We start from the raw sequence: 27,121 nt of genomic DNA on the forward strand, positions 1-27,121 counted from the left end.
TGTTTAGGAGTTTTCCAAACCTTAAAAAAAAAAAAGTTGGAAGAAATTTACAACATTATTTGAAGGGGTGACATTAAAAATAAACACAGTTCTCGAGTAGAAGTATCACTTATGCCTTACTGAGGGAATATTTCCCTCCTCCTACTTGATACTCTGTTTTATACATCCAAAGATTGTGTTAACCAATTGCAGTGTAGCAAAAAGACCTATTACTTCCAAGTCCTTTGCAGAGTCACTACTTATGGGGGCAACCCCCCATTTGATAAGCGTGTCCTACCTTCTTTGTAACTAGATGCATAACTTTGCATTTCACCGTCTTAAAATGAATGTTTGATGCATCAACATTATAAAACGATCCACATCATTACTTACCATGCCACCAACCAGTGTGGCAATATTTTAAAATTTTATTCCAGGTTGTAGATAAAAATATTGAATGGCCTTAAAGGACTTCACTGGAAAGAGCCTTCATTGATTATTTTCCATTACTTATATTTTGGAATTTATCAGCCTGTTTTTAAACCCTTGAATGAATCATACTGATTTTGTATAATGCTATGTAAGTGATAATGTAATGTGGCATTAAACCAAATACCTTACAGAAAACTAAGTACATAGTTACCTTTATGAACCAGATTTGTAGTCCTGAAGAATATCTAGTTTGACAAGAGCGATTTTCTATAAAACTACGTTGACTCATGTTAACTATATACTGTCCTCTAATTCTTTGATAGAGTCTGATATCAGCCATTCCATTATTTTGCTTGGGACCAATGGCAGGCTAACCAGTGTATATATTTTCCAGGTCAACCTGTTTTCCCTTTAAAACATTGGCTCGTCAGTGCGCTGGAAGTTCCTCAGTTTTCCAAAATTTATTAAACATTAACTGTCCAGAGAAATCTTTAATCAACTCCTCTAGAACTCCTTGGTGCAAGTTATTCAGATTGCTGTTTTAAAAGCGTGTTACTGTAGTGCTATTTAATGTCCTTAATTATTGCTTTAATAAAAAGTATTTCATTGTCATGAGACTGATATATCATCCAGCTTTTCCAAATGCAGAACAGATATTGAAGACTTCTGCACTGACAATTTTACCATCTCCGTTTAGTAACTGACTTATCCCAGTGTTGGGATTTCTTTTTGTTCCCAATGTATTAAGAAATTCCCTAACCTGACTGACCATAGATATTTTATCAGTATCTTTAGCTTCCCTTTTCAGTTGTCCACACTTGTAAATTTCTACATTATAGTCAATCCCATCAACCTCCCCTTTCCCCACTTATATATAATTGCTGTTTTCACTTTCCCTTTTAGCCAAGATTATTTTTAATCTATTTTTAAATAGCCATAGGAACACTCTTGTGACTGAAGAATTATGGCCTTTTGAATATCAAGTGTTCCTAAACAACTTCCACTTCCCCCCCACACTTCTGTTTAAAAGTTTTGCTCTCAGTCAATTTTTATAATTATTTTTAGCTTTGGGAAACTGGCCATTTTCATAGCAATCTCATAGTCATTTTAAATTAGATTTAGACATTTATGTAGAATAGTCTTTAGGTAAAATCATGACCCCATTTAAATCAATGGGAATTTTGCCATTGACTTCAGTGAGTCCAGGATTTCACTCTTAGTCTCCATCATGCAGTTTCTCCTGAGCATAAACACTATGAATTAAGTCAGCATTACAAATGTTCTAACTTGTAGGTGTGAATAAGTTAACAGGAAGTCAGAACAAAGCATTTAAATTTTATGAAAGATAAAGTGTACAGTAAATATTGTGAAATTTGTTTGTAGAGACTGGGTAGGTCAAAGCTGGCATTTACACACAAACAAGAAAAACGAGAAGTGATGATGGTGTACTTTATAGTACTGAAATGTATCCATTCGATTTTTAATCATATGTAATAACAGTGTATGTTGGGGGTGAAGAACCTCCGGCCCACTGCTTAATGTAATCTGGCCTGTGGAAAGTCTCCATGCCCCCCTCCAGCCCCGCAGCTCCCGGGCGGAGGGGCGATCAGGGAAGCTCTGCATGCTGCCCCTACCCCCAGCGCCAGCTCCACAGCTCCCATTGGCTGGGAACCTTGGCCAATGGGAACTGCGGGGGTGGCGCCTGCGCCTCCTGGCCACCCCTCCGCCTCAGGGCGGGACATGCTGGCCACTTCCAGAAGCAGTGCAGAGCCAGGGCAGGCAAGGAGCCTGCCTTAGCCCCGCTGCACCGTCGACCGGGAGCTGCCTCAGGTAAGCGCCACCCGGCTGAAGCCCGCACCCCAAACCCCTTGTCCCAGGTCAGAACCCCCTGCCACACCTTAACTCCCTCCCAGACCCTGCACCCTACCTGCAGCCCAGCCCCCTGCCTCCAGGGGTGCCCGCCCGCACCTTAACTCTCTCCCACCCTCTCTTACACCCATAAAGGTGCTACATGCAAGAAAGCTCATCCCATCAGTTTGAACTGTGGAAGAAGGAAGTAAAGATACCCAACATGAATATTCTTCCTCTCTTTGCTTTTTGGACTGTCACAGGGTTGGAGCTAGGAAATAAAAGCAGAGATGCCCAGGATCAACCTAGGTTAGCCCTAAAAGACATTCAGTGTTGATGGATTACTACATCTCTGTCATCTTTTGGAACCATAGGCTGTAACTCATTTGTGTATATATGTCGCCTGCTTTAACCTGTAAATAACTCTCGTTTCCCCTAGTTTATAAATACTTAGTTAGTTTACTATAGGATAGACTACAAGCATTGTCTTTGGTGTGAGATCTAAGATACAAATTGATCTTGGATAAGTGCCTGGTCTCTTGGGACTGGGAATAACCTGAATATTTTGTGATCTTTGGTGTAAGTGACCATTTATCACTAAGACCAGCTTGCCTGGATGACAAAATAGGCTGGAGTGCCCCAGGGGACTGTCTGTGACTCCACGGTAAGACTTTTATTGCACTTCAAGAGTTCACATTTGTTACTGGGTTGGTAAAATCTAATTATAGAGCAAAGTACCAGTCTGGGATGTCTGCCCCGCTTTTTGACAGTCTATCCTGAGGTTGGCACTCTCAGTCATGAACTACTCCAAACAATGTGACCGTCAGGATACCCCAATATCATCTGCTTTATACAGTTTTATTCACTCTCAAAAATGAATATTTGCTGGATCTTTAATTCCACAGAACTTCATTGTCCAGCCATCCTTTTAAACCTTTGTCATGTTCAAAAAAGTATTATTAAAAATTGTTTTACCCACTGTATTTATAACTATCCACTGGATGAATGCTCTCCCTCTTTAGATGTAGTAATATACCAGTAAAATAATAATCACATGTAATGGCGTATAGCACATGAAAGTTATCACTGTTCATCTGTTGTTTAAATGAGAAAGATAATGAGAGGTTTCAGGTCAAATTGGACTTATCAGCTTTAATAAAAACATTGAAGGGAATGAGAAGTTTCCTGCCTGATAATTTTCTCTGTTAGCAGCTTTTCTTCTCACTCATTATTCATGGACTAATGCCCCCAACCTGTGGAATTCAAAGGTGATCCAGTGTTGTTGCCAGAGGCTCCAGGACTAACTTCTGCCCATCAGAAGAGTTTTTCCAAAACTATAGAAACATTCCAGCAACTAATCATTAGCATTAAGACAACTTGATATAACATATTACTATTAACTTTAAGGCATTATGTCTAAGTATCCCTTGACAGAAAATGTTCAGTTTTTTACCCAACTAATAGGGTGGGTTGAATTCAGAGACAAGCTGCTAACAGAAATTAAATGATCAAGAAAGAAATTTCTCATTCTATTATGCAGCTTCTCTCCTCATTCATTACTTATGGAAAGTAGCAAGCAGTGAATCCTCAAACTAGGGAGGGGAAGGATAAGCAGAGATTAATTATTATAGTAGAATAATAGGCAGGAATGGAAGTTCCCCCATATATAGAGTAAGCGCTTTATAAAAGGAGGAGTAATGTGGGCACCAACCCAGTAGCACCTGCCTACCAAAGGATACCATTGAAGAGGGATGGAAATTTATTTTGCAAATCTTTCTCAAATGAGGCTAATACACTTCTCCATCAGTGCCTCTGGGGACTTGTGAATAGTTTCCCAGATGCCTAGTTTGCAGAATTTTTCATCTCTTATCTGCAGCAAGCTTGAGGTCCTAAGGCCTTAGCATTTCGAATAGAATGAGATGAACAAAATAAAATTAGCATAAGTACTCCATATGCTTGAGATATAGCTTTAGAGCTCTAGGAATGCCACCTCCCAAGGATTAGAACAAAATGAGAACTGGTTACCAAGAACTGTGGAAAGAGGAGCTTACCTTGAACAGAAAGGTTTCTGGAACTATAAAAACAACCTTTTCTGTTTGACAAAGGAAGTGTGGTTCTTGTACGACCATAGGAAGTAATTCCAAAACCTTGCCAGTTGGAGGAAAAGGCAACTAGAAAGGCCAGCCATGGGGTTATCTAAGTTTGTCATTGTCATTAAACTTGGCACCCAATACTCTAGTGGAAGACCCAATGTGCCTGTCTGTAAAGAGCTGCTCTGACTGGTACCCACGTTTTCTAAGGTGTTTGGTTGTAAGACAACCATTTCTCCTGGAGAAACCCATATGTAATGCATCCGATGAAGTGAGCTGTAGCTCACGAAAGCTTATGCTCAAATCAATTTGTTAGTCTCTAAGGTGCCACAAGTACTCCTTTTCTTTTTGCGAATACAGACTAACACGGCTGCTACTCTGAAATATGTAACTGAGATCACCAGACCTTTGGGATTATGATGACATTTGTGTCACAATAGCATCTGGAGGTCAAGGTTCTATAGTGCTGGACACTACACACACAAAAAAGCTTTTGGTTTTCCTTCACACCAGAAATGTAAGTTTGACTAGATCAACAAACAAAATATTCTGGTTGAGTTCTGACCGGATACCAAATTATAAGAAATTATGGAGAATTCATGCTGAACTACACTTCTCTTCTGCTATGCAAGCTGTTAACTGTAGGTGTTCACAGTCTGAATGAAGGAGTCCCTTTCTCAAGAGGTCTGGTGTTTTCTGCAGGTGTAACGCAGGCTTCTTAGCCATATAACGAGTCCAAAGTGGGCCAGTGGAGAACTAGAAGGAGAACCACAACTCTCCCTTTTCCATATCCTTTAAGTGAACTGTATTGAATCCAGAACATTATTTCCATGGTCACAGAGAAACTTTGGTTTTTATATCCCTTCCAAAACCAGGGAGTAACCAGAGGTCACTCATGCCTCAGTCATAAGCCAACTTCTAACAGGAGGTGGAAGACTTCCTCTGTGAGTACCATAACTGCCTACTACATGATTTCTTGTACCTTCAACTGCTGCAACTGGTTCTGTTCACGATCACAGACAGGATACTGGATTACATGGACACGTAGTTCAATCCCCTTTGATCACGTTTGCGGGTTTTGTGTGTTTTCCCTGGATAGAGATATTAAAATGAACTAAAAGGATGCATATGGAGAGATTTTGGAAATTTGTCTTCCAAGGATGCTTGCATCCATAGTGAGCATGCAAGGGTCTAGCATGAAAGTTGAGCTGGCTTTCAATATGTCGTGTGTACTTACCTGCCCACAAAGGGGCAGTTGAATGTTATAGGAGAATGACACCTAATGTTGCAAGTCCATGTGATCTTATGTCAACAGAAGACATTTCAGCTATTCAGGTTATGAATCTGATGCATAGCCATTGTAAATAATTGGTTACTGATGACCCCTCAGGAAATAATTGATGCAATGAAGTTTTGGATCTTTGCAAATCTTTCCTGCTATGGTTGCACTGAGATCAAAAGCTCCTCTTGATTTTGAAGAGCTGGTGGCTCTGTATCTTTTCCAGCACCTATATTTATGAATGGGTCTGTTTCTCCAGAAAGGGTACTGACTGGCATGTTGTATGTGCATGGTTATAGGTGCACAACATACAACCAGACACCTAAAATTCTAGGTGCAGAGACTAGACCAGAAGGAAGTCTTGTACAGGAGTTGTGAACTTTTGTACACAAATGCTCTTTTTGTCTGTGTCATGCTGAGGATTTTGAGGAAAATTTATCATGATTTCCTTGGGCAGCTTCTGCTCCAAATTTTTCCCTCTGCCAGAGTAATAATCCCTTCATGGGTATCCTTGTGTGACATGGGAAGCCCATCAATGCTAACTTGTAGAGGGTATATCGTACCATACCTTTCATTAGGCCTGACACACTCATTGCCTGAACTCGCAGCTGTCAGTATTTGTAGCTAAATTGGTCATATAAGCTGTATACAAATTGGTAAGATGCTGGTATTACTATTATTGCGATGTATGTACTGGCAGTGTATAAAGAATTATAGATGTGCTGGAAATACATTCCTAAAATATGTTTGGCAGGCAGTGCCTAAGCCCAGCCTATCCTAGATAATTTTGCCAGGTTGACTACGTCTCCAGAGAAAATTAAACAAGACCAAAGTCAATGAAAAGGATATTTACATGCAAGGTAAACAAAGCCATTAGGCAAGCAAGCAGAGGACCCATTTCAGTATCTTGGTGGGGGGAGGAAACGGACAGGAATGACAACTCTGGATCCTTTCAGGGTTTCCCCCCACTCCAGCCCAGGTCTGTTACAGGATTTACTCCCTGAGCAAGCTGGATAGCTTCCTCCTCATCCTTAGACTCTTTCCTTGAAAGCTCAGGAACTCCTGATCAGACTTTTCTGCATTGGCACTAAGGTTCCTTGGGGCGGGCTGGGAACCCAACATGCTGGTTTGACTTGGAGCTTCGTATCCTGGCAGTGCAAGGGTTAGCTGGTTGGGAACAGGTAAGGCATAATTCACTCTCTGTAGAGCATCACAGGGAACATTGCCTAGATTTCAGCCAGGTATTTGCAGGATAGCTCTGCTATACCGGAAGGGGGGACAGAGTAGTCCTGCAGGGAGTGGCTGTCGTGGCAGACCCAGATTGTTGAAGCCACAACACTGCTATTTACCTGATCCAGGGGAGGAGGCGGCGAAGTTGCCACTGCACAAAAACGAATCACAATAAAAGCTTTTAGAACAAAACGGTTGGGAGAAACTGTCAAACTGATTCCACTGCCAGAGGCAGAAAATCTGGTGCCCTGAACTGAAGGGCAGAGTTTAGTTCTAGAGGCTCCAGCAACACTGGACAACTTCCAAATTCCACAGATGGAGGGTATTAGTCCATGAGTAATGAATGAGGAGAGAAGCTGTGCAACAGAATTCCCTCTCACCATGTGGATTGTTACAGTAATAAAGGGTGAAAATGATTTAGAAACCAAACCAGCGTAAGTAAGTAACATTTATTTTACATAGAACAATCTCCAAAGAATACATTTAAAAATGGATTTTATTGCATTTATTTACTGATTTTATTTATTTTTGTACAAAAAAAGACAGGCACAATTTAAGTATTCTAATATCTCAAGTAATTAAAAAAACAGCTGATCACTATTCAGCTTGCCCCTTTGCCCCTTAAATTAAAAGGCTGGGAGTAGAAAGTTTTACTTACCCGAGGCAGTAGTGCACTTTTATTTAGTAGGAATAAAATCACAAAATATATTTTGTACAAGTAAATGTTATTGTAACTTTATAATTACCTATAAAATTTTATTTCAAATTGCACAGGAATTCGCTTTACAGTTGACAATTGCCAGAAAATAGGCTTAGCATTTAACTATTTGCCAAAAATATCCCTTAGAAACAAATTAGGATTTCTTTCAGAGAATACTTCAGAAGACTAATAAGAACTATATTATGTAACTTGGATAATTTAAAAATATAATGTTTTCATAGGAAGAAGTGTATATATTTATGCCATTGAACTAAATTTATTTTCTGCCTACTTTAAAAACCAGCCCTCCCCTCTGGCCCCGAAATAGCTGAGTGTCACTAAATAATGATATACTTTCCAATCAAAGTTCCAACACCACAGTGAAATCTGGAAGTGTTTAAATTAATCTATTTTCTAATTTACTACTGCAGTATCAAATGATTAAAAAGGCACATAAGTATATTCTTCTGAACAGTTTGGTCTTTTTTTGACATCAAAAACAACATCCAATGATAGCAACCGCAAACAAATGTTTAAAAGCAAAAATACTGAACAGACATTCCTATTGATTTGATGCAGAGTCCACAATAGCTGCAATCTTTATTTTCCATAGAATTTCTTATTCAACAGGAATATGAGCAGGTTTACATTCACTTTAGCTTTATCAAACATTTTCATTACAGCCACACCTTCATATTGCATCTGAAGCAAATCCTGCAATTAAGAATAAAAAAAATTAGTCTTGGCTTGGGTTCACACTTTAGGATTCTCAATTTGAAAAATAAAAGCAACAATTCTGGTGCATTTATTTATCAGTCTAGAGCCTCAAGCGCTAGAGGCTTCACAGCTGAAGTGACATTTAGTAGCTAATTTTTGACACACTTACTGTATAGTCACACATCTAAACTAAAATTATCCCCCTCTACATACCCAATCTCAACCTGAGCTTAATATCCTACCTCAGCAACACTGTTACTTCCCCCCCATTATACTATACTGCTCCAATAGTTTATGAGCAATCAGAAAGGGTAGATTTTTAGGTCCAATAGAACAAATTTAAACTTTACCTGGAAATGGAGTTCCACTTTTTCCATCTGAACACCCAAGAATTTTGCTTTGATTTCAAAGTCACCGATTTCTTCACCAGGTGTGATGTCAAACATAACATTTTTAAACCTTAAAAAAAATTGGATATATAAATGTATGCCACACAATTTCACATGATTAAGAAACAATAGAGAAAGCCACGAAAACAAAATCTGTACTATAAGCACTGGCATTTTCCTTTTCCCGAGCACAGTATGCACTCATGACAAGTATGTAATCTGAAACCATGGGTATTACTACTGCCCCTGTGCCCAACAGTAGCAGAATCTGGGAGACTCCAGGGCAGCTTCTGGTTTGGAGCAGAAATCAGTAGTGCAAAGTTGGGTATTTTCTTAGGCTATATTTACACTTAAAGTGCTTTACAATATAGGAATACAAGCATACTATACCAGCAGAGTGCTCCTGGTGTGGATTCAGGAACACTGGCAAAGCTGTGTTTTCTACTCGTATAATAAAACCACCTCCCATGAGTAGAACAAGCATACCAGTAAAAGCATACCAGAGTTTTGGTGGTATAACTGCATCTACAATAGGGGTGTCTGCCAGCACAGCTGCATCAGTAAGGGATCACACCCCTGACTAACAGTGCTATGCCAGAAGAAGTCTGCAGTGTAGCATGGCTATAGGGTAATTTATTTACAAAATGTACACACAAGCTCTGTTTCCTTAAAGGGAAGAGGTAACAAGTGCCTAAATGACCCCTAGCCGGCAAGCTGTTAACTCTCTTTGCCATAACAGGACATGGTCTTATTGACTATACAGATTTAGCTTCCATCAGATCCATCATCATCAGGGGATCTCCCAATAGACACTGAAGCAATAATGGAAGTTAGTGTCTCCATCCTGAACTGATCTCTCTTCTCTGATCTGTTCAGCTTTTTAAGAGCCAAAGGAGCTTGAACCATTGCTGATCTTAAACTTAGTACGTGTAATATAAAGTAGAGCCAAAACCACGTTTCATCTTTAGGGAAAAGGTCTTTTTAGCTTTATGTACCAGGACATTTGGGTCCTGGCATATCAGGTGGCTATCAGTGAGGCTCTAAAGACACATGAGTCATTGAAGTCCTTCTGAGAGTGGCCTCTATCTTTCCATCTACCAGGGCATTTGAGAAATTATCCTTCCCTTAGGAAGAGATGCTAAGACACCATGTCCTTTGCCAAGGATGTTATTGCTACATCAGCCTCAGGGGAGCTAGAAAACACTGTTAAGATGCTAGAACCAGGTAGAATTTCAGGACTTAAATAGCCTTTTCCCCTTTTGTTGGGAATTTCCCACTCCTTCCCCAATGACTTCAATGGAGCAACGTAGTAGGGGGATGGAAAGTTCTCTCTGTTTTGGATGAGTAATAGCTTTGGATGAGTTTTAGCTTAGTAAGGCTTTCTCTGGCTACATCTTGATGGTGTCCTCAACCTTCCTCTCCATGGTTTCAAACATGCCTGAAAAAAAGAACTTCTCATGCTGCTTTAACTTTGGGTTTTTCACAAAACCAGGAATTTTCAAACAAAGCTCCTTCTTTGGAGGAGAAACTGGAGCTCATGGAAGATGAAGATCTAGGGTGCTTTGTGGTTTGTCCTTTGTATTTTCTGGTGTTTGGCTTCTTTAAAAAATATGTATTCATTTTGCCTTTCGGAATGAAGTTTCATCCCGATTGGGGGCCCACTCTCCCATTATACTTGGGGCTTTTGAGGTTTAGCTCATGTGAAGGGAAGGAGGGAGGGTTGAGCTTTTGCGCTCCTCAACCTTGAATATATTATTGGAAAGGAAATGCAAAGACGCATCCTCCTAAGGGACTGGATTCTCCTCTTTAAAAGAAGGCTAACTGGAAAATATGCCAGACTCCTTGCTCTTGACAATAACTCACTTAAGTGAACAGGAAGGAACTCTAGAATTTCTTTTTTGAAGTAGACCGGACCAGTTGATTGTGAGGTGTTAAATTAACAAGTCCCCCCCAATTTCCCTCAAAGAATCCCTGATTAATATCACAGGGGCTCTAACAAGTCTCACCACCAATATGAACTGACCCATCCTTGCTGAAATGGATCTGAAGGAGTCTTGACTAGGGTGTGAGGAAGAATGCAGGGACCTCAACATGTCATTGCAATGCTGCATCATCATTTTCTTTAGAAAAGCAAAGGCCCATGGACCTTTGAAAAGTGTGACAGAGCTGTCTTTTCTATAGCTTCTGAAAAAGATCTCCTCACAAATGAAGCACTCCTTGATTTTCAGTTTGTTCTCCTTGGCTTGCTCAGTATGATAGAACTCAGCAGGAATGAAAGCACCCTGAAAATTTTTTGGTCCTCTACGGGAGAAAGGGTGAGAGAAAGGTGAGATATTTTGCTTGCAGCTGTCCCAAACAGAGCTATGAAACCTAGGATATTAGGTAATGCGGGAGACTTCAAAAACCAATTCTGTTTGCACTGCCAAAGGACGAGGGTGGAAGGAAGCACAGAGAAGCCACGTGTGACCTGTTTCTGGTATTTGCAGGAAGAGAGCTGAAGCCCAAGTGTCTCAGGAGGAGGAAGAGGACAGGATCCAGAAGCTTCAAAACTGAATTATTTTCACTAACGGCAATTTCAGCATAATGCCTGCTTTACTCAAAAGTTTATTAAAATGATTACTCAGTGGATGAAAATGCAGTAGCTGTTCAGCAAGTCAGCTGTATCAGCGCTTATTAAATTACTTTAAATGGAACATCTAGAAGTTAGCTATAATGTTGCAAAAATATATGATGCCTAGTCTCAAAAATAAGTCATTAAGTAGCAAACTACAAAGACAGCAGGGAAAAAGTTTATTAGGATACGCAACTATAATTTCCCTTCCTAATGTATAAAAACCTCTACAGTAATGTGAGGAAAAAAGAATGCTGACATTTCTGAACTTTTACCAAAACAGTGACTGGTTAAAGAGTTGTTAAGTTCCTTGGCTCTTGTCATACTCACTGGTTGGTTTGAAGATCTTCAATTTCTAGAATGACGCCTTTTTCATGTAGTCTTGCTGCTGTGTACTTTAGTGACGTGTGCTTAAGTTTTTTGCTTCCCTTCTCTTCTACTTTTCCATCTAATTTAATTGACCTCCGAGAATTTCTGTGGATGAAAAAAGTTTGTAGTTAATCCACCACCAAACATTTCTCTTTCACACTTTTCTTTCCTTTTCTCCATAGTTCTTTGCAAAGGAATGGCTAACAAAGAGTTTAGTTCTTCCTTCACTCCTGTGTGTTCTTCTGAAGGCTCTTTAACTGTAACCAACTTTCACATTAAAAAAAAATTATCACTAGAAAGGAACAAAATGGAAGAAAAAAGAAAAGGAACAGATCTGAGCTTTACTGGAATTACTATTAGACACAGAAAAATTATGAGACTTTTGTCTGTATAATTACATATTTTTGTAAAGATTTTCAGCTCTGAAAGCTTAAATTTTAGCATCTGGTTGTACTTAACTTATAGTAAGATGTAAAGTGATAGAAGTGACAATAGATTTTCTTGTTAAAAAAAAGTCCTTCTCCCTTAAAGAGCCCACAACTTAGGTCAATAAAACTTTACATTGTACAATCTTAGTTGTGGCTTTATCTCATGAGTAACGCAGTAATCCAGAAGTGAGTTATGCAGATCATCCCAGACAAGTGTCAAATATTTGCATCACAAAGCACATTTTAGCAAAGAAATATTTTAATAAGTTAGTACTATTTTATATCCCTCCACCTTCAAGCAAGTTGCCTCAGAGTGAGGAGGAAAATAATAGTGATGCCCCAATGCAATGTTGCACATGGAGTTTGCACATGAGTACTCCTACTGAAACTCCAATTAAACTTTCCAATTTAAGACCAATAAATTGAAAACATACCTCTATCAGACTTTTTTTTTTTTTTAAAAAAAGACTTAAAAAGGAGGCTTCAAAGAAATTATCATCACCGTCTCCTTTTCGCTGTGTAGTTAGTTATTCAACAGTTAGTGACAATTCTGGTTCACTTTTTACATGTGAATTATACTCAAATTTGCAACGAAGGATGAAGCCCTCCACTTACATCAATGGCATTAGGAACGCTTTTTAGATATTAAAAAGAAATCTTTCAACTCACTTTCTTGTTAAGTTGTCTAAGCAGGTTTTTATATAGGTGTTGTAATAATTTACTTGATCTTCATAAAATGTTGTCTTGGATTGAAGTGCAGACAGAGTCTGTTGGAGTTTCACTAATTCAGCTTTTCGATGATGTCGGTATCTTCTTTGATTTCGTATGTCCTAAGGTAAAAAGTTTTGAATTGAATTGTTTTATTGAATAATAAATTGATTTGAATTTTTTAAATAAAATTTCCTCACAAACCACCACCAAAATCTGTTCAATGTTTCTATGACTGAATAGTAACTTATTGCTCACTCATTTACTGGGGAAAAACCATAAATTATAATACTGCACTTGCTCATATGTCCCAGAAGTGGTTTTTTAAAGTGTTGATACAAAACCTACGTGTACAAAGTATAGCAATTTAGTTCTGCAATATGGATAATGACATCCCTAATCCATTTATGTGCAATTTAGTCAGCTGCTTATAAAAGCATATTTCTTTTATCATTTATAATTATTTCTGCCTATTATGCTGAAGGGAGAGTCCGTGTTCCAGCAAATAAACCATTATTTGATGACCATTGAAAATTAGTTAAGAAAATCCACAAAAACTTTATGGTATGTTATTTCTTCCAATACACCGATGCTACAGGTAGAGACTTAGTCAGCTTCTTCACTCCAGTGTACAGAATTTACAAACAGTGGTGAGGACCAAGTGAGTAAACAGGTCAGATTTTAAGAGAGACAAATATTTGGGATAGGGTGAAAAGCCACTGATAGTTCTGACTCAGAGTTCTAGGACATTGCAGAATATAAAAGATTTATCTATTCATGTGATGCTTATTTTTAGGTCTTTAAAGCACAATAAAAACCGTTACTTATTACAACTGTGGTTCTTCGAGATGTTGTAGTCCGTGTGGATCCCACTGTAGGTGCGCATGTCCCTTGTGTGTCCAATTGGAGTCTTGATTAGCAGTGCCTGGGGCCACACATACTATGTTCTATGCTCCCATGCAAGGGCATAAAGGGTGGAACAGCCACAATCTCCCTCAGGTCCCCACAATCAAAACCCTGCGTTGCTAAAGTCTCAAAGTGGAGTTTAAGAGCTGGTCATAGGATCCACATGGACATCATCTTGAAAAAAAGACTGTTACTCACCGTTGCATAGAATCACAGGGTTACAAGGGACCGCAAGGGTCATCCAGTCCAGTGGTTCTCAGCATTTTTTCATTTGTGGGCCCCCTTAATTTTTTTAATGTCCAAAGGGATCTGCCCCGCCATTTTAGACAGTCTGCAGACCCCTGAGGCCCACGGACCACATGTTGAAAACCCCTATTCTAGGGTAATGACAACTTTCCGTGGATTCCTTAGAGATAGCCTGCAGACCCTGATGGGTCCATGGACCACAGGTTGAGAACCACTGATCTAGTTCAACCCCCTAACAACATGCAGGATTTCTCATAACTGTTCAAGATATGTTGCACAGGTCCATTATGCTGTAGATTTATGTGCATTTTGTGCACTGGTGCTGGAGTGTTTTCCCCAGCAGTATGCATAAAGACCCCACCCACTGCTAAACTCCTCATACTCCAAAGCCAGGATACAAAGGCTGAAGCATCAGGGAAGGAAAGTGGGTTGTATAATGGACATATGTAACATATCTTGAAGAACAGTTATGAGACGGTGAGTAACCATTTTGTCTTTGAGTGCTTACATATGTCCATTACACTACTAGCAATTCCCAAGCTGATACTCCAAGAGGCAGGGCACAGAGTCTCACCGGAAAAGGGACTGCAGGACCACTTGCCTAACATCTGCATCTTCCTGTGATGCAGCAGACTGCGAGTTATGCCTGGCAAATGTATGACTACAAAAGACCACTACGCTGCTCTACAGAGGTCCATAACTGGGACACGTGCCACAAATGCTGCTGAGGTCAAATGAGCTCTGGTCTAGTGCACTGAGTGTGTCAGGAGACATTACTCCTTTGGCAACACAACACAGCTGGTGATCCATTCTGAGAGCCTGTGAGTAGTCATCAGGTGGCCTCTCATATGTTCTTCATAAGATGAAAAACTGGGAAGACACCCCCAAAAGGCTTTGTCCGACCTAGCTAAAAACACCAATGCTTGAATGTCCATGGTATGGAGCTCCTCCTCCTCCTTATGCATAAGCAATTTTGGGAAGAAACCTGGTAGGCAGGTAGACTAATTCAACTTGAAATGGGACACCATATTCAAGAGGAATCTGTGGTGAGGTCTCAGCTGAACCTTGTCTTGATAGAACACTGTAGGGTGGATTCGTGACCAATGCATTCAGCTCTCCCACCCTCCTGGAAGAGGTAATGGCTGCTAAGGTGGTTCCCTTTGCAGTCAGGTGTAGAAACAAGCACAATGGTAAAGGCTCAAAAGGAGGATCCATAAGCACAGACACCACTAGATTTAAAACCAGAAAAACGTTGGGTCTCTGACAAACATTCACACCTGGTAGTGATTAGGTGAGCAAAGGCTGACGGATCTATGTGAGGGTGAAATGCTGAGATGGCCACCAGATGTCCCTAATGGAGCTAAGAGCTAGACCTGACTCCTTAAGACACAAAAGATAGTCCAGAATTGATTAAATCTTCATCTGAGTCAGAGCCACCTTACCGAAGGCTGCTGAGATGGAAAACACATTTTCATTAACTCAGCTAAATAGCTCTTCTGGATGGCTTTCCGCTATTAAGGAGCGCATTCTAGAGTGCCACTGAGCAATGTGCCTGTTCTGCATTCAACCATGCCGTAAGGTGCAGCGCTTACAAGTCTGGGTGCAACATCCACCCCTTGGCTGTGTGTCAGAAGGTCTCAGATTACTGCTAACGAAGGTTCATGAGTGGACAGTTTGCAGAGGTGCAAATACGTCTATCTTGGCCAGGCTGAAGCTATAAGGATAATTCTGCCCTGATCTTGATTGAGCTTGAGAACGACCCTGGAAATAAAGGGTATTGGCAGGTATGCACAGAGGAGCTTTGTTTCTCAGAAACAGGAAAGCATCTGATATTGATCCTGGGCTGTGATCCACCCTGGAACAGGAGGAGGACTACTTCCTGTTCCTTCGAGTTGCAGACAGATGTACGGACAGGAAATCCTGTACACAGAACATACCAGTTAGAACGCTTGAGTTGAGTGACCGTTAGTGTTCCAAATTGAAGGACTTCCCCAGGGTAATTGCCAGACCACCTGAAAGCCTGGCAGGTGTGATGCATTGAGATTGACAAAGCTCTGAATGCACCAGTTCCACAACTTGACTGCCCCCTAACAGAGGCTGTCTGACATGGCACCCCCATGCTTGTTCACATAAAACACTGCTGTGTTGGCGTTGAATAGGCTTGTCCTAAATGCGTGGCAGGAACTGCCAATATACACAGAATACTGCATGCAATTTGAGGACATTTATGTGTAACCTGAGCTCTAAGGTCACCCAGATGCATTCCCCAACCCACAGCTGAGGCATCCATTACCAAAGTCATGATAGGGATAGGGAGTCTGCACAGGGAGTCTTGCCTCATGACAGTACTTTGTCAGGGATGCACATCAGCTTGTCTAGATAATGAATCTGAGGGCAATAAAATGATTTGAGCCATGCCTGAAAATCTTTCAGGTACAGCCTGGCATTAGGGGTGGACCTATGTGAATGCTGCGCTATCACTTAAAAGTCTGAGGGAATTCCTCACAGTGGTCTGAGGATGATCATTGAGGATCACACTGAGCTCCCCTATCGTACGAAATCTGGAATAAGGCAGGAAAACCTGGCTGAGGTCAAATCCAAGACTGACTTGATGAGTTCTATTGTCTCTGCAGAAGTTGACTTTTCATTGTTCAATTTCAGGCCTAGGACATTGAACAGAGACAGGATCTGAGGGACCATGGCCCTGAGATCTGTGGCAAGCATCACCAACCTGAAACTGAGGTGGTGTGTGTATTTGTTCTGTTTACTCAGGTCTAGGATAGGACAAAGACCACCTTTCCTCTGCAGAAGAAGAAAATATTGGGAGAAGAAGCTTTTCCCCCTGAGCTCGTGATACCTCTTCTATGAGTCCTAGATGAAGCAACAAGGCCATTTCGTTGCAATGTTAATGTGACAAGGGCCCCCTGCAACTTCCTTTAGGTCATCTTTCAGTTCCTCCCTACTGTCCCGTAGGAGCTTGGTTAGGAAGAACTTCATCTTTCATGTAATAGTTACATTTTGTGAATGGGGCCTGACAGTTCACGATAAGGAGCTGTACTGAAGCAAAGGAATAAGACTTCCACCTGAAGAGATTCCATTTCTTAGAGTCCCCTTTTGGGGTGCCCTTTGCAGATCTGAATTTGTGTAGAATATCAGTTCCACAAGGAACCCTGGGTTATGTTAGCCATAAGGAATTCACAGTCTTGGCATGATATTTGGTACCTTTTCTCCATCCTCTTGAATATAGCAGGAAGAGCGGCCAAGGTCTGCCAAAAAGTCCCTTCACCAGCTAGTGTATATTGTTGTTAATGAGGACGACAATCCTGGTAGAGGATGATAAATTCAGGATGTCGGAGTTTATGGGCCTTTTCCCAGATTACTAAGGTTGTGATGTCCAGGGTCTGTGGGACTGGGGTTGAAAGGTCCTACAACACTTTAAAGTAGCCCAGTGCGAATGTTGTGGCTAGTGTTACTGTTTCATCTAGTGACAATGATGACTTCTGATGGAGAAGGAGGTTGATGGCGTTCCTCCTGTTTAGCCTCAATCTGTTTGTGGAGGTTATCTGTCTCTGGCATGGAAGGCCAGGCCATTGCTGCCACTGGGAAGTGATATCTCTTCTTTTGTGATACATGAGAAGGGGATCTGCTCTGAGACATGCACACTGTACAGGTGTTGGCTGGGTTGAAGTTGATGAACTCACTGCCATTCACGTTTTGCCTATGATGGGGAGCCTCCAGCACTTTGTGAGGTTCTCCCCCTTTTTGACATTGTGAATCAATGGCTCAGGGACAGCAACAAGGAGTATATTTCCTCCAATGGGGGTGCCATAGTGTACATGACATCAGTGCCCAGGGAGGTGCTGTCAATAGTTGTCTCTGTGTGGAGGAGGTCTCAGATGTGGATATCTACTCCTCTACCAGTATGTACGTCAGCACTGTGATGAGTTCACCAGTGTGTTTGTAAGGCACGCAATGCAACCTGTTCCAAGATCAGTACCAGGCCACTCCTTCCCTGTGCCGCACTAGTGCCTCCCACTCTTGAAGCAACAGAGGACTTGGAGGATTTCTCTCTAGAGGGCTAGTATTTTGGTCCATCCTTTTGAGGCACTCACTGGTTTCAGTCTTGCTACCACAGGCAGTAAGAGGGAACTGCGGGAGGGTGGAGACCGCATGAGAGCTCAAGGTGTTACAGGGTCCACGCAGAGCCTGAAGGATGCTGCTATTCAAAGACTCCAGCTGCACAAGAGGCACACAGACGCCTACAGTGGGATTTGCACCAGTTCATACTTGAAGGATAAAACTAGATTACTCTTAAAAACATCCATCCCTCAACCTTGAATATTAATTATGTTGATTAAAAAAACCAAACTAAAGTACCATAACACAAATTAATAATTAAAAAAATGTCAGCAGCTTTAAAATGATCAATTCAGAGTGGGCTCTGCCAGCCACCTAAAAAAAACTTCCCACCCATTTGTCTCGGAAGCATTCCCTACACCTACTTCAAAAGCCCTCAAACAGATGTCTTCTGCAGCAGGCCTGGAAAGTTATCCGATCTGGACTATTTCAGAAAAGGGAGGGAGCGAGTTCCGGGATCTCAAAGATGATGCCCTGCCAGATGCCCCCTACCACACCTTTTGTAACAAGGAGGTTGCAGCTTGACCACAACTTTCTGATTACAACTGTGGCAGTATGGCAGCATGGGGAGAGGAAATCCCTCAGTTATGGTATCAGAAATCACATTAGAAAACATATCTTGCTATGTGTATTTGCAATCATAATCAACCTTTTACCTTTTCAAAAAAGCATGTGTCTCATGACAATAGCTGATGCAAATTAATATATTTTCACATTAACTACATACACTAAATGGAGAATGAAGAAAAGGAGTACTTGTGGCACCTAAGAGACTAACCAATTTATTTGAGCATGAGCTTTTGTGAGCTACAGCTCACTTAGCTCACAAAAGCTCATGCTCAAATAAATTGGTTAGTCTCTAAGGTGCCACAAGTACTCCTTTTCTTTTTGCAAAGACAGACTAACATGGCTGTTACTCTGAAACCTGTCATTATAAATGGAGAATATGAGCAAGAATGGGGATTTCGATTTGGGTCAATATGGTTGGTTGCTACAAGCCTAACTCTTTATTGAGATAATGGAGAACACCACCCTCCTTTACTGTTTTTCATCATCGCTGCAGCTATTTTGCCTTATGCCAAAGGTATGTAAGGAAATCCTTTTTCTGACTGCTATTTTTAGTTGGTTTCTTAATAACTTTTAAGCTCTGTAAAAATGAAAAACAATGATTACTCAAAACATTGTGCTTTGAAAGAATTGTTTAATTTTAAAATGGGAAAAAAGTAGCTTACCCTCTCGCATTAGCACCTGCCATTTGTGGTGTATGTTTATCGATACCAATAAAAGAGCTACCTAAAAATATCCAGAGTATTAGAGATGGCCAGTTACTCTTCATCACTTGTGTAGTGTGGATAATAGAGGAAAAGTGCACACCCTTGCACATTATTCAGCTCAAGCAATCATGTATTTGAGTATTTTAGCAACTAAATTTATTTCCTCACTTATTTTGAGGGTCTACATTTTTCTTTCAAACTGAGATGGAATCATCATTTGCATACTTTAGGTGACTCAGTTTGGTATTCTGTAGGAGGATGTTTATCACATGTACATGTGCGTATGGTGAAAGGGTAGGTGCATTTTTAGAAATCTTAAAACAGCACATTCCAATTACCTTAGCAATCTCATTGATGATTTCTTGGTACTTATTTGCTGAAGACACTAATCCAGCCTGTTCCAATGTGCGAAGATTTCTTTGTATTTTCCTTTTCTTTTGTTCTATTGGTAGCTGCGCATCTTCAAGCATAGACTGACTATGCTTCATTTTCTCAGGAGTTTTGGAATCTAAGATGGCATGTTTCTCTACCACTTTTAAGTGCTCGGATTCCTGGAGAAAATACAGTAAAAGCTAGTTGCTTACCAGTTTATAAAAATATATATATATAAAAAAAGTGTCCAGATGCTCTCACCTCCATGTAAAAGAGACAACTGAGAACTCAGAACAAGACTGCGTAAAAGAAATGCTATGTTTATATCCATGTTGATTAAACTGTTTTAAGGGAGTTCACTCTTACCATGCCTCTTGAAGGCACCTTAAAGTAGGTCCATTATTAAAGCTACATTTTATTCACGGGTATTTTTAGTAAGTCACGGATAGGTCATGGGCGGTAAACAAAAATTCACAGCTGGTGACCTGCCCATGACTTGTACTATATACACCTAACTAAAACGTGGGTGGGGTTGGGGGGGCGCCATGGGGCGCATCCTGGGGCGCTGTGGCGAGGGTGACCTTGGACCCCCACTGTTGCTGGCAGAGGACGGTCGGGTGGCAGCGCGCAGCCCGGGACACCCACTGGTGCTGGAAGGGTGCCGGGCAGCAGTGCACGGCTCAGGACCCCCGCTGGTGCGGAGGGGGGAAGAGGGAGGATTGGCAGGCTCCCTACCCAGCTCCGCATATCCCTGCAGCTCCTAGGGGGAGGGAAGGCACAGGAAGGTGGCTCCCTGTGCTGCCCCTACCACGAGCTCCGGCTCCGCAGCTCCCATTGGCCAGGAACCACAGCCAACAGGATCTGTGGGGATAGCACCTGCAAAGCCCCCTGACCTCTCTGCCTAGGAGCTGCAGGGACATGCTGGCTGCTTCCAGGAAGGCCCCCTCTCCCGCCACCGGTAAGTGCTGCCTCGCACCCCAATGCCCTGCCCCAAGCCCCTTCCCCACACCCACTCTGCCCCAGGTACTGCCTGATCTGCTCAGGCAGGCCCAGAGTCAGCTGCACCAGAAGTCACAGAAAGTCATGGAATCCATGACGGACACACAGCCTTATCCATTATTAAAGAATTAGTAAATTTGTTAGCTGGGACACAGGGAATGTTTGAATTGCAGTCCCATGGCCTGATCCAAAACCCATTCAAATCAGTGGAAAGACTCTTATGGACTTCAACAGGCTTTGTAAAAGGACCCCCAGTTCTTAAAGACATCCCCCCCTCATTTTTTTTGTTTTAAAAGGTAACACTTTGGCTTTTCTTGACATCACTGATATAGTTTGTGCATCCACTAAATATTTTGGGCTTCAACATTTGAGAGAAGTCTGCAGAAGACAAGAGATTCCCACGCAATTCCCATACAAAGGAAGGCGAAAGGCTGTTTCCCACACAGTTGTTTGTTTATATTGCATAAGCAAAGAAGCTAAATGAGAAAATGCTTGAAATTAAGATCCTAGATTTTTTTCATGAAATATGTAGTAAAATAACTTACATTGGTGCATTTAATGGTATAAAAATCAAAGACTACGACACTTTCATAAACTATGTTAAAAATAATTTCATGGATACATGACAGTACAACTTCAATCTTATTCTAGGTGTGTTAGTATAAAAAGATCAACATTTACAAGTAGGAATAAGCCCTGTGATCTAAATGGGACATTTTAGTAAGATTCCTGAAATAAAATAGATAATGTACTCTCTACAATAGCTATCTCTGAAGTAGTTTTTAAAAAATGCATATTAATTTCTGATTTTAATCCCAAGTTATCCGCATGAAAAAAAAAAGACCAAAATAAGAAACTGATTTCCTGACAGATCTGAAGAATTTTAAAAATGTCTAATTTAATTTTATGACTGGTTCAGTTAAAAAAATATTTTTCTCCATTGTTAACTGTCAGAGAAATCTGTTACCTGTTTTAAATCCAGGACAAGGTATTAAGATACATTATATGAAGAGAGCAAAAATAGCCTGACATTTACCTGTTGAGCAGAAGCTGGTGTTTCTAAGATTTCTAAGAGCGTATCTCCTGGTTGTGTTCGTATCACATCAACTACAAGTCTTTTTGTCCTTTTCAGAGAAATAAACAATGGATATTATAAGACAGCTGTCATAGGAAGCATTTAGTTTCCTCATTTGTGACTCAACTAAAAAATCAAAGATCTCACACACAAAACGTTGGTATTTTTCAAAGGTATTTTAGATTTCAGAGCTTCTATTAACAGCAGTATTAAACTAAATAATGGATTTCTGATATATGCACATTTTTGTATCAAAGTTTATATGCTTGTGTTCCCTTTATTATTTGGGAGATTCAATCATCATGGTGATAGATGCCATAATAAGAATCCAGATACAAATACACCTGTATTTAGCTATCACTTAACTTAGGACTCACAAAGTGAGAGATGGAAACACAGATCTTTCCAAAGTCTGACATATACATAAATCTTTTATGAGCCACCTGGATTTATACTGAATATTTAGAAACAAAGACATTGCTGAACTTCAGAAGCAACATATTAATAATGTGTATTACTGTGTACTGCTTAAAGAAAGAGGTGTCTCTAAGGAGCAGAGAACGTACATTTTCTTACTAGCAAAAAAAAAAAAAACATTTCTAAACAAAAAGGAAATTGCTATATCCTGATATTTAAAGTGGTGGGTTTTTGTGCTTGGGGTAAGAAGTTATCACAATTCCTGCTGTCTTTTCGTTCCAAGAACATCCTGTTACACAGCTCTACTACAACACAATACATTGTTACACGAACTAAATACATCTCTTTACAGGCTAACAGCATAATACATAGAGATTAATGGATAAAGAGTCATGTATAGTATATGCCATGCTTCAAAGACAAAGAAAATTTAACAATAGGGTTTTTGAAAAAAATCATTTTGAAGTATGAGCAGTGAAACTTCTATGTTAAGTCCTCAAACAACAACTGTTTTATCTATGTAAACCACTGTCTTCATTTTCAAGACTAAACGTTTATATCCAACAAGAAATAGTAAGAAAAGATTGTATGGTCTTCTAATATATGCCCCTGCAAGAGACAATATCACAAGAAACTTGCATTCTTACTTGACACAAAACATTTGAGTTTGGATCAACTTCTTATTGATGTATTAGAAATTCATACATAAGGAAAAAGGCAGCAGTGGCAATAACTCCAGAAATGTCAGTAAACCGAATTACCATATTCGGATGCATATATAGCTGGAGCAGGAAGTCTGCTCAACCTACTGGAGGCATGGCAGCAATGTTCTATTCCCTCTGTCCATAGCTCCTCTTTACTGTGTGTGGCTGCTCAGACACATAGAATAGCTTCAGAGGGATTCCTTCTGCCATCTACTGCTCCTGAATTCACTCCAATATGCCAGTGAAGCAGAAGCTCTCTCAAAATGAGTTTGCCCTAGCTATACTCAATTCAGATTTGTCTCCTTCTGAAGCTGCCTTCTCCAACCTTTGGTGATCTCCTTAGAACTTATTTCAGTAGACAGAAATTTATTACAACTATTTTATGCATTCATTCAGGAAAGGACTTAAGTACATGCTTAACATTGACTCAGTGGGTCTTGGGCATGTGCTCAAGTTCTTTCCTGAATCCAAATGTTTTTCTGCACTGGGGCCATAGTTTATGGACTCCAAGTGCTGTTTAGGAGGAGAATGAGATGCACACACGGGGTACAGCTGTATAGAGAACATATCCATTTTCTTCCCAGTCACAAGTAGAGGTGCTGTCCTGTGACCAGAATTGGGCAAAACCACCCATGGATGAAGTTTACCTTATGTACCACTTTTTCATGCAAAAAGATATGCATACAAAACACTGGTACAAGACAGCACCCAATATCATCCTTTGAAGAAAGATATTTGCAATTTTTAAGCTCAAAAGTTCTAAAGGTTTCCTTGAATTCTAATATTCTAAAGATTTTTTTAAAAATAAAATATTCTAATGAGTTTTATAGAAGAGATGCATCATTGAATTTGTAGGATATCCAAGAACAGTTAATCATATACAGTATATCTGGTTGTATACCTAGACGCATACCATTTCAACATCCATTTAAATAATGGCATAGAAAGTACACCAATAAAGTTTTCAGATGATACCAAGCTTGGAGGGGGTGCAAGTGTTTGGAGGAGAAGATTAAAATTCAAAATGATCCGGACAAACTGCAGAAATGGTCTGAAGTAAAACAGGATGTAATTCAATAAGGACAAATGCAAAGTAGTCCGCTTAGAAAGAAACTATCAGTTGCGTACATACAAAATGGGAAATGACTGCCTAGGAAGGAGTACTGTGGAAAGAGATCTTGGTCATAGTGGATCACAAGCTAAATGAGAGCCAACTGTGTAACACACTTGCAAAAAAAGCAAACATTATTCTGGGATATATTAGCAGGAGTGTTGTAAACAAGACATGAGAAGTAATTCTTCTGCTCTACTCCATGCTGATTAGGCCTCAACTGGAGTATTGTGTCTAATTCTGGGCACCACAATTCTGGAAAATGTGGACAAATTGGAGGAAGTCTAGAGAAGAGCAAAAACATGATTAAAGATCTAACAAATATGACCTATGAGGGAAGACTGAAAAAAGTGGGATTGTTTAGTCTGGACAAGAGAAGATAGGACATGATAACAGTTTTCAAGTACATAAAAAGTTGTTACAAGGTTGAGGGAGAAAAATTATTCTTGTTAACCTCTGAGGATAGGACAAGAAGCAATGGGCTTAAATTGCAGTAAGGGCGGTTTAGGTTGGATATTAGGAAAAACTTCCTGACTGTCCGGGGTGATTAAGCACTGGAATAAATTGTCTAGGGAGTCTGTGGAATCTCCGTCTTTGGAGATTTCTAAGAGCAGGTCAGACAAACACCTGGCAGGGATGGTCTAGATAATACTTGGTCCTGCCATGAGTGCAGGGGACTGGACTAGATGACCTCCCGAGGTGTCTTCCAGTCCTACGATTCTATGGCAGTAGCAAGTTTCTAAGAATGTTCCTTTTAAGACAGGAAAGCTAGTTGTCAGCTGAGGTAATTGTATTTTCATCTCTTGAACAAAAAGTACACTGGAAGTTTAATTCTACTTTTGGAAACCTGACAGCTCCTTGGAAACTATTAACAAAACCCTCATGTGTCATGCCAGATAAGCTTAAAACCACAATAGGTTCCTCAGATTCTTTAGGTTTCTGAAGGGAAATTAACAACATGCACATAAATGAAACTCAATGGAATGCGCAAGTCAGTACGAGAATTAACAAGAGAATCTGTCATTTACACACCCACACGCCCAGTCCGTCAGATATTTAAGAACGTGAGTTTTCTTTTGACCTAGTTTCTAGAAATACTTAAGCATTCCATGCGCATGAAATTCCAATATCCTCCACAGGAAACAGGACAAGAGGCAAGTTAATCTTAACTGAGTTGAAGTTACAGTTAGAAATGATTAGCCACTTTCTGAGCATTGGATAAGAAACTGAATTCCAGGTGTACAGGGTAATTTTTATAATACTGTACATAAGTTTTAAGCTATATATAAGAACAGATTTAAGAGCATAAGGCTGAAAGTATAAGACTGGGGGATCCAGTCTTCTCTAATTTTCAAGTAATTTTTAGTTGTGGAAATATTAGAAGAAAAATGTTCTTCAATCACTTCAAGACTGAGTTAATGCTGATCAATATAGATACTTATTTTTACAGCTAGTTTACTTCCTTTCCTCTGCTTTAGTTACAACTAATGTGTTTTGCTTCTACTGACCATAAAGTTCTTTTGTATTTAACTGGTGAAAGTGAGTTTGTTGAGGATCAGACCAGGTAAGAGAAAGGATGTTGGTAGGGAGGGTGAAGTCAATGGTCACCATGGCAGGTGTGATGTCCTCCCGTTACAGAAGTTGGTCTGGTAGTCATTCTAGGTCACTGATGTCATCAAGTGGCATATTTAGTCTTGGTTTGGACACAGTTGCATCTGTCGCTGAAGTGCGGACCTAGCAAAAAAAGTCATCCACGACTTTGCAACCTCCCAATTGGATTACTGCAATTAAAGAATACAGCATAGAATGCAGCTGCTAACTTTGTACTGACAGTTTTTAATGCACCCATTTCATAAACTTGGAAGTGTTGTTTATTATAGTAGCTACTAGAGGGCCTAATCAACTTGGGGCCCCATTGTGCTATGCACTGTACAAACAGATAGAAAAAACAGACAGGTTGGGAAGGGAAATAATCAAAGGTGAAATGATTTGGCAGAGGTCACAGCAGGTGAATGGCAAAGCTAGGGCTAGAACTCAGGCCTTCAGCTCTGTGCCTTATCCACTAGGCGAGACTCTCCCTCAAAGCAATGGAGAAACTAGTCTTGTTCAAGCAGAGCTTAAACAAGTCTTTAGTAATCAGAACTTCTTAAAGAGAGGATACAGGTTTATCATATTTCACATTCATGATCTTTATCTTAGCCTTGGTCTACACTACACCGGCAGGCGCTCAATATAAAAGGCAAAATGCGACCTTGTACCGAAAGCACATGTGCTGTCTTCTGTGAATTGCTTGATTCACTGTGAAAGTCTCCCTTTTGTTCTCGGAAATGTATCCTCTTTAATTATAGTCTCCCTTTTTATCTCCCCCCAGGTGCAAATGTGTCTATGCTTCCCCTATCATCTCCATCCCGGAGGTTATCGCAGTTTAGAAGGCGAAAAAAACGCACTCGCGATGACATGTTTTCCGAGCTCATGCAGTCCTCCCACACTGATAGGGCACAGCTTAATGCATGGAGGCATTCAGTGGCAGAGGCCAGGAAAGCATTAAGTGAGTGCGAAGAGCAGAGGCAGGAGGCAATGCTGAGGCTAATGGGGGAGCAAACGGACATGATGAAGCATCTGTTGGAGCTGTAGGAAAGCCAATGAAAGCACAGACCCCCGCAGCATCCATTGTATAACCACCTGCCCTCCTCCTCAAGTTCCATGTCCTCTTCACCCAGACACCCAAGAACATGGGCGGGGAGGCTCTGGGCACCCAGCCACTCCACTCCAGAGGATGACCCAAGCAACAGAAGGCTGTCATTCAAACAGTTTTGATTTGTAGTATGGCTACAATAAGCAATGTGGCCTTGTCCTTCCCTCCTCCCGCAACGCACCCCACCCCACCCGGGCTACCTTGTCAGTTATCTCACTTGGGCTTTTTTTTTGTTTGTTTGTTTTGTTATTTTTTTTTTTTTTTTAAGAAAGAATGTGCATGGTTTCAAAACAGTTAATTTATTTCCTTTGCCAGCTATGATCGAAGGGGGGAGGGTGGTTGGCTTACAGGGAATTAAAATCAACAAAGGGAGCGGGTTTGCAGCAAGGAGAAACACACACAACT

The 27,121-nt window shown here is 40.5% G+C and overlaps 1 protein-coding gene across 2 annotated transcripts in view; it reads right to left on the reverse strand.

Moving 5' to 3' along the window:
* Positions 1-7,293: 7,293 nt before the first annotated feature.
* Positions 7,294-27,121, reverse strand: part of IQGAP2 (IQ motif containing GTPase activating protein 2) — a 229,090-nt gene continuing 209,262 nt past the window's right edge. For both annotated transcript variants that reach the window (XM_077817017.1, XM_077817019.1), the window contains 6 exons: positions 21,751-21,838; positions 19,682-19,894; positions 12,742-12,902; positions 11,606-11,749; positions 8,626-8,734; positions 7,294-8,272 (listed from right to left, as the gene is read on the reverse strand). In XM_077817017.1, coding sequence (XP_077673143.1) covers positions 8,159-8,272; positions 8,626-8,734; positions 11,606-11,749; positions 12,742-12,902; positions 19,682-19,894; positions 21,751-21,838 — 829 coding nt within the window. In that variant the 3' untranslated portion in view covers positions 7,294-8,158. The remainder of the gene's footprint in view (positions 8,273-8,625; positions 8,735-11,605; positions 11,750-12,741; positions 12,903-19,681; positions 19,895-21,750; positions 21,839-27,121) is intronic.

The sequence above is a fragment of the Eretmochelys imbricata genome, chromosome 5 (genome assembly GCF_965152235.1).
Source record: "Eretmochelys imbricata isolate rEreImb1 chromosome 5, rEreImb1.hap1, whole genome shotgun sequence".
In the NCBI taxonomy this organism is placed as follows: domain Eukaryota; kingdom Metazoa; phylum Chordata; order Testudines; family Cheloniidae; genus Eretmochelys; species Eretmochelys imbricata.